General features: G+C 42.5%; 1 protein-coding gene and 1 pseudogene across 1 annotated transcript in view; both read left to right on the top strand.

Moving 5' to 3' along the window:
- The window catches only part of LOC105990099, an 85,679-nt pseudogene that overhangs the window by 53,507 nt on the left and 23,653 nt on the right, over positions 1-8,519 (top strand).
- LOC105990043 (sodium-dependent glucose transporter 1C-like) overlaps positions 2,319-8,519 on the top strand; it is a 7,652-nt gene continuing 1,451 nt past the window's right edge. Inside the window, exons 1-4 of the mRNA XM_013022359.1 lie at positions 2,319-2,408; positions 3,003-3,171; positions 5,073-5,189; positions 6,844-7,788. Of these exons, the coding sequence (XP_012877813.1) occupies positions 2,319-2,408; positions 3,003-3,171; positions 5,073-5,189; positions 6,844-7,788 (1,321 nt within the window). The remainder of the gene's footprint in view (positions 2,409-3,002; positions 3,172-5,072; positions 5,190-6,843; positions 7,789-8,519) is intronic.

Below are 8,519 nucleotides of genomic sequence, written 5' to 3'. Positions count from 1 at the left end.
AGAAGAAGAAAAGCAAAAAGATGAGTTGCATAGATTTCCCTCAGTCCCAACTTTTAATTTCTGATAATAATAAAATATTCTATTATAGAAATAACATCTTTTTACGTCTACTTAATTCACTTAATTTCCACCATTTGTGTTAGACCATTTATAAAGTGTAGATCTTGAACAGCTAGTCATCATCAAATATTCTTGCTGATACATTTGGTACAATGGAGTTAACACAAGCGTACTTTATCAGGAAACTTTCACAGGAACATTTCTGTTTGTATTACATCTAGTGGAGATGACGCTAAAGACATGCCTTTTAATAGTAAGCCGATATTTTTTCTATTAACCGAAGACTACCCAAGACAAATAAATTTGAAATGAATGCAGGTTGTTGTTTTTGTAGTAGTAGTAGTTGTTGTTGTTTTTGGTCAGTCAAGGGGCTTGAACTCTGGACCTGGGCACTGTCACTCAGCTGTTCACTTCAAGGCAAGCACTCTACGACTTGAGCCACAGCGCCACTTCTGGTTTTCTGGTGGTTTACGGGAGATAGGAGTCTTCTGATCTTCCCTGCCCCGACTGGATTTGAACTGCAATAATCAGATCTCAGCCTCCTGAGTAGTTAGGATTACAGGCATGAGCCAGCCACCAGTGCCTGGCTCTTCCTCTTCTTTAACGTTTTTTTTTTTTTCGGGGGGGGGGACTTTTTCTTTTTTAGTACTGGGAAACTAACCCAGGATGTTGCACTTGATAGGGAAGTGCTTTGCCACTGAACTACATCCCAGCCCTTTAAATTTTCTTTTTGAGAGAGAGAATTCCTCAGTTATATAAGCATTTCTATTTTCCTTTCTTTGAGGCATTTGTAATCAGGGGGACAGGAGGCCTGCTGGCCTGTGGGAAGCCATCAGGATCTATCTCTTCCCCTAGCTGAGCCCCAGCTCCTCAGTCCCGCCTTGCCCTTTGGCCTGGCTGGCTGAGACTTAGGGTTATCTCGCTCAGTTCCCTCTCAGTGCTCTTCACAGGCCCTCCATCTAAGGACCTGATCCATCTAAAGACCCCTCAGCTCCCCTGGGACCCACATCTTCTCCCACAAGGGTTGGTGATCTCTCTCCTTCTCTAAGGTTTTCAGGTCTGTGTGTGCAGAATAAGGCTACCCTGTGTTTCTAGACACACACCTATTCTGGGTCCATAATTTTTGTGAGTCAAGTTAGCAGGAGCCTCAGCAAGTGGGCGCCTTAGATTTGGAGGAATCTATTTTCATAGGGGGTCTCTGACTGGATAAGAGCCAGTTGATCATCAAATTCAGTGTGATCCTGGATTTAGTTCAGCCCCAGAGAGCTCAAAACCCAAATTTGTGACACTCCAATGGAAGAGAATTCTCTCTCATGACCCCCAGGTGCCCTGAGAGACTGGCAGGCACAAGAGGCCCTGGTTGGTCCATTCTAAATATTCCATCGCTGGTTCTCCTGGGAGTCTCTGGAGGGTAACTTCAGTCCTCATAGCCAATGTCAGTCTTCCAAGGAAAAATTAGCCAGGGTGGGTGGCTCACACTTATAATCCTGCTATTAGAAAGCTGGTATCTGAGAATGGAAGAAGCCAGCCCTTGCAGGAGGGTCTGTGAGAATCTTATCTTCAATGAACAACTGAAAAGATGCAAGTTGAGCTGTGGCTCATGGTAGAGAGGTAACCTAGAGAGAAAAAGCTCAGGGACTTTGGGCCCAGGCCCTGAGTTGAAACAGATGAAAGAAGAGAAGGGGAAGAGGAAGGAGGAAGAAAGAAAGGAGGAAGACAGGAAAGTAGTGTGTGTGCTATGCTTAGAATTTAAGAATGATCTCAAGAATAGCTTTATTGTCATAAAGTTAATGGAACATTATGCAATAGACATGTGATAAATAAACACATAAATTCATTTATTTTGATTTTTGCCATGCTGGAGATTGAATACAGGAACTCAGGCAAGGTGGGCAGATGCTATATCACTGACTGACATTCCCAGTCAGCTACTTACTAACTTTCAATACACTCTTTTCTTCTTTTTCTTCCTCTTCTTCTTGCTCTTCTTCCTCTTCTTCATCCTCTTCCTCTTATTCCTCCTCCTCCTTCTTCCAGTCTTGAAATTGTTGTATAAAAATTCCTATTTTCAAAGCAGTCTTTCAAGGTATTATTCAAATAGTGAACTAACTACAACAAAATGCTACAAGAAATAAAGCAGTTTTGAAACAGGCGGAGGTTTGTTTTGTTTTTTGCTTTGGAATCTGTATCTTGCTATTTTAGTCCAGGGAAGCCCTGAACTTGAGATCATCCTGCTGTCTAAACAATGGAATTCAGAAATGCACCACCACAACCTGATGAAATTAAAAATTTTGATGAGAAGGAAAGCTGTTGGAGTCTACAGCTCTGGTGATGACAGGAGTGTCACTGTATGTGTTTTCTTCCTGTGGGCTCTTACAAGTAGGGAATCCTCCGGAGTCACTCAGGACACTCAAGAGACAAGGAGATTTAGTCCAGTCAATCCACTTCTGCACAGAAGGGTGCATAGGCACTCTCCCAGAGTTAGGCAGGTAGACCCAGCCCCCTTGGTTTTTATGCTAATACAAAGAGTGGTGCCCTCCCTTCTACCAATAGGAGTCCAGCTCACATTCTGTTTGTGATTGGCTGATTTAAAGAAGTTAGACAGCATTCTGTCTTGTTGTCAACAAGCCCCAAGGGGATGTTCTTTAAGTCCTTGGTAAGGACTCCTACCCCTGACACAGCTGGCTGGTAACAAACAACACAGCTGACAGTTGCCTCTTGAAGTCTAGAGGCAAACAATTGCAGCAACTATAAGAACAAGGAAATATAAGTACAAAAGGGTGACTGATTATGAGATGGAGACACTTTAGTGTCACAGGGTCTTGACTTCATTCTCTACTTTGCTTTGTATCATCTCCCCATTTTTCTGTAATGGATGTGAGCTAGATGCATATTGTTTTGATAAGCAAACATTTTTGGCTTTTTGTTTTTTAATATTTCAGGGAATAAATGGTTCTATACTGGGACCCACGTTTCAAGATCTGGCCACTAACGTAAACAGCAACATAAGCAGTCTTTCTGTAATATTTGTGGGTCGTGCTCTAGGATATATGTGTGGCTCTTTGATCGGAGGATTTCTTTTGGACTGTATGAATCAGTTTTTACTTCTGGGTAAGGAAACAATGTTCTTTGCTTCTTTGTACCTGTCAGTGAATTTACAACTTCATATTTATAATAAGAAAACTTGTTGACAACTGAAATGAATGGTGTTTCAGGGTCCTCCACAGAAGCCAGGTCTTTCTCTGTGGCTCTCACCTTGGCAGCCACAGGGCATCTGGGCTGGGCCACCTGGAGCCTTGCTTAGCCCTCAGGTGTGCTGATGGCAGTCCTGAGCCTCCCGACCTCCAGGGGAACTGAGGCACCATGTCACACACTTGTCCCAAAGCTCTGCACATCGGGTGTAGGGCAGGTCTCTAGGGCTACCTGGAGCCAGATGAGCTGTGGGAATGTGGCCAGGCTCTCTGGACTCAGGGTTGACAGTGTGGAGCAGGAGATGGTGACAAACTGACACAGGCCGCACATTTGTCTCCATGTTAGTGATGAGCCCAGAGCGCTATGCTGCAGCCTGGTGGTGACTAGCATCGCTTTTTATTTTGTTTTATTTTAATTTAATTTTGTCAGTCATGGGGCCTGAACTCTGGGTCTGGGCGCTGTCCCTCAGCTCTTCTGCTCAAGGCTAGCGCTCTACCACTTGAGCCATAGCTCCACTTCTGGCTTTTTCTGCTTATGTGGTGCTGAGGAATCAAACCCAGGGCCTCATGCATACAAGGCAAGCACTCCTGTGCCACTTTCCCTGCCCCTGGCATTGCTTTTTAGCATGCTGTGGTTTGAACAGGGCCATGGGTTTCAAGAAAATTTAGATCCATCTGATAAAGCACCTTTGGAAGCAAGGAGAATAATCTACATTTACTGATAATTAAATAAAGTATCCTTCTTATTTCTAAAGTAGCTTTCAAAGATATGCACACGTGTATGTGTGTGTGTGTGTGTGTGTGTGTGTGTGTGTGTGTGTGTGTATGTGTGTGTCTGTGTAATTTTTATGTCATCTTGATAATCCCACCTAGAGCCCCACACATGCTGCCTAGCAGGTCTATCACTGAATCCCATGTCCAGCCTAATAGTAAATGTGCCTTGAATTGCTTCACTATTTGCCAAAACAATTTATTATGATTTACTAAATACTATTATATTAGTTGTACCATATTTAAAAGTCCCTTTTGGTTCTCTGTTTTTCCAGTCTTTGGGCTTGAACTCATGACCTGTGATCCTCAGATTTTAGCCTCCTGTGTAGCTAGGATTACAGGCCTGAGTCACTAATGACTGGCTCTTTTGGGTTCTTAAATGTAAACTATTTAAGTAAATAAATTTTGTCTCTTCTGTGATAAAGATTTGCTTAGTGGTATCATATATAGATTTAATACTACACAAAGATCTTAAAATATTTTAATGATATGACCACTTAGAGAAACTTTTTAACTTGAACTTATTTTGTGTTTTGGAAGCTTTATAAAAAAATTATTTTATTATTTAGAGGTGTGACTTTCTTCATCCATTAATCGTTACGCCTTAACTCAGTTTGCTCATGACACATTGAATACATAATTAATAGTCTAGATATACATCAAGCAGAAAAAAATAACAGCTTTAATTCTAAGCTGTCATCACCCTAAAAGAAAAGCTGCTTTCATGAATCTCCTGGAAGCTTTAATGATATGGGCTTGACTCATTACCCTGGAGGAATGCTGGTTTAATTCATTAATTAGCACCATTATTAGCTATTAATTTATTTTGCCATTCCTGGGCCTGAACTCAGTTACTGGGCATTATCCCTAAGCTTCTTGTACTCAAGGCTAGCACTCTACCCCTTGAGCCATGGTGCCACTTAGTGTTTTTTCTCTTTATGTGGTACTGTGAAATCAAACCCAGGGCTTCATGCATGCTATGCAAGCCACTAAGCCACATTCCCAGCCCAAATGCTGCTTTTATAGCTGACGTTTGACTCTCGTTTGCAGGGCTGTCCATGTGGGTGGTCACTGTGAGTACTTATCTTATTCCATTTTGCAAGACTGCAGTGTTGCTGATTGTTATGATGTCTGCCATTGCTGTCTTATTTGGTGTTCTGGATACAGGTTAGTGGAATTTTGAACATCGGTGAAAGCTCTGAAAGATTGTTCATTTAAAATATTGTAAGTTGCTGATGGCTCATGCCCATAATCCTAACTTCTCGGGAGGCTAAGATCTGAGGAACATAGTTGAAAGTCAGCACAGTAAAGTCTGTGAGATTCTTATCTCCAATTAGCCAGCAAAAAGCTGGAAGTTGGAAGTGTGGCTCAGATGGTAGAGTGACAGCCTTGAGCAAAAAAGTTAAACAACAGTGTGCACATCCTGATTTCAAGTCCCAGCACTAGTACAAAATAAAAATAGTACATAAAAATAAAATAAAGTAAAATAAAAATCCAATCACTCTACCTATGGGTAATTAAACAAAGGTGATCAATCTATCATTTTGAGATCAATCTTTATCATTGTGGTATAAGAGACAATGATGGAACTGGACACCCGTGGCTCACGCCTATAATCTTAGCTAGTCAGGAGGCTGAGATCTGAGGATCATGGTTCAAAGCCAGCCCAGGTAGGAAAGTCCATGAGACTCTTATCTCTCACTAACCACCGGAAAACTGGAAGTGATGCTGTGGCTCAATTGGTAGAGCACTTACCTTGAGCACAATTGATCATGGACAGCACCCAGGCCCAGAGGTCAAGCCCCACCACTGACCAAAAAATAAAAAGAGAGAGGGAGAGAGACAATGATGGTTTGATAGCTGAAATAACTGTGGAACCACTATTTATTTGGCTGTACAAGCATAGAGACAGCCACCTGGTTTTAAGCTTAGAGACTCCTGGCACAACTTTCCTATTTCTTTTCTACTCTTTTTTTTTTTTTTTTTACCATCTAAAGTTCCTATTCTTCACCCAACTTCAAAACGTGACTAAATGACACATGTGATAGCTCTTTATCCTTTAATTCTACCCTCCTTGCATGCTCATTGTCAGACTATGGACATATTTTATCTTTCAGATTTTGTTTGTCTATAAAATTCCAGGGGGAAATATGTGCATATCTGAAATCTAAGTACAAAACAGAAAACTTGATATTCTTGTCTGTTATGAGCTCAACAGTATCCTGTAATCAAATCCTGCCAGGATAGTTTGAATCTGCCTTTTACATAAAATATAAACTCTTCAATGGCCTACTCATATGACACCCATTGATGATTTGCTCACTATTTAATTTGCATGACAAATATGTATAAGTCTTTAAAATATACAATTAGCTATAATAATATTAGTCTCCAATGTGGAATTGGCAGTACTTTTGTTTATTTACTTTTTGTTCTTGTTTGTTTGCACTCAAGGTATGGGCACTGTCCCTGAGCTTCTTTGCTAAAGGCTAGTATTCTGTCATTTTGGGCCACAGCTTCACTTCCTGTTTTCTTGTGGTTAATTGGACTCTTAACGACTTTCCTGCTAGGGCTGCCTTCAAATCCATAACCTTTAGATCTGAGCCTCCTGAGTAGCTAGGATTAGCGGTGTGAGCCACCAGCATCTGATCAGAGTTGGAACTGTTTTATAACAAGCTTTAGTATTGAGCCTGGCTGTAAGAACATTGTTGTCTGGGGGTGGTGGTGGTGGCTTAGGGCTGCTGAGACACAGAAGTTACTCAGGGCCAGTGTTACTAAGTTCTGTGTATAACTTAAAACTTTCTCTGTGTCTCTTTGCTAGGTGGGAAAGTGCTCATCTTGGCTCTTTGGGGGGACAAGAGCCCCTGCCACCTGCAGGCCTTACACTTCAGTTTTGCCATGGGTGCGTTCCTGGCTCCCCTGCTGGCTAAACTGGCTCTGGGCCCCACAGTGTCTGCTGACAACCACACAGAAACCGACTTTCTCCCTGCAGCCCTCAATGCCTCTTCTGCAGTTGCCTCAGTCTCTCTACTCGCACCTCCCCATGACATGAACTTACTGTGGGCTTATGCTTCCTTAGGCACTTACATTCTCGTAGTTTCTCTCCTTTTCTTTGCTCTGTTCTGCATGAAAAGTTCAAGGCAGGGAAAATCAACTGCATCTGCTCAGCAATCTCGAAGAGCTCAATACCACAAGGCCCTTCTCTGTCTGCTTTTTCTGTTTTCCTTCTTCTACATTGGGGCTCTGGTGACATACACTTCTTACCTTTTCTCCTTTGCCACCACCCATGTTGGCATGGAGGAGGGAGAGGCAGCTGGCTTGAACTCCATCTTCTGGGGGACCTTGGCAGCCTGCAGTGGCCTGGCAATGCTCTTTGCTGCATGTTTAAGCCCTGCCACTATGATTGTGTTGAGCAACATTGGCAGCCTGGCCTCCTGTTTGTTTCTGGTGCTTTTTCACAGAAGCCCTCTTTGTTTCTGGATAGCAACCTCTGTGTATGGGGCCTCCATGGCCACCGCGTTTCCCAGTGCTTTTTCTTGGATGCAAGAGTACACCACAATCACTGGCAAATCTGCTGCATTTATTATGATTGGTGCTACCTTGGGACCAATGGCTATTCCTGCATTAACCGGAGTTCTTCAAGGACAATATCCAGATCTGCCAGTAGTGGTGTATGCCTGTTTTGGGTCTGCAATTTTCACTGCTGTTTTATTTCCTATGATGTTTAAAGTAGCTACCTTGCCTCTTCGAAAAGGAAACAGAAAAGGTGAGTGTTCTGGACTATGAAGACAAGAATGAAAATATGATTCAGAAAAATAAAATGAAATTGGTTCATTCCCTCCCTACCTTCATTCCTTCCTGGCTTCCTTCTTCCCTTCCTCTCTTCCTCCTTTTCCCCCATCCTCCTTCCCTCCCTTCCTTCATTCCTTCCTCTTTTCCTTCCTCCCTTCTTTCTTTCCACCTCCCTCCCTCCTTTGATTTCTCTGTCTGTCTCTCTGTCTTTGTCTCTCTCTGTCTCTCTCTTTGTCTCTCTCTGTACTGGTTTGAATCCAAGGATTCCCTAAATCCTCCCCCTAATCTAAGAGTTCAGCTCAGAAATGGCTTTTGAACTGGTTGAAATGAGTGGAACAATGAGGCCTTATGTAATGCAGACATCTAGTCATATGTTGATGGCCCCACAGTGAGATTGCAGACCAATTCCTCTTCAGTGCATTGGTGAATGCATCCATTTCAGTTAATGCTGGTCCTCTGCCACAAAGCTCCAGGATAAAAGGGAACAACATAATACTCAGAGTAGATAGGTAATTCCTGATGTTAAAAAATTAACAAAATTGTATTGTTATTGTTAAGTTGTTAGGCCAGAGCAGAGCATAAGCAGATTTTCAGCACTCTTGGGGATCAGATTTTCTAGGTTGAGCTGGGCACTGGTGGTTCATGACTGTCATCCTAGTTACTCAGGAGGCTGAGATCTAAGGATTGTGCTTTAAAGCCAGCCAG

The sequence above is a fragment of the Dipodomys ordii genome, unplaced genomic scaffold (genome assembly GCF_000151885.1).
Source record: "Dipodomys ordii isolate 6190 unplaced genomic scaffold, Dord_2.0 Scaffold62, whole genome shotgun sequence".
Taxonomy (NCBI): Eukaryota; Metazoa; Chordata; class Mammalia; order Rodentia; family Heteromyidae; genus Dipodomys; species Dipodomys ordii.
The sequence above is the reverse complement of the archived record's forward strand: the minus strand, read 5'-3'. Positions and strand labels throughout refer to the sequence as shown.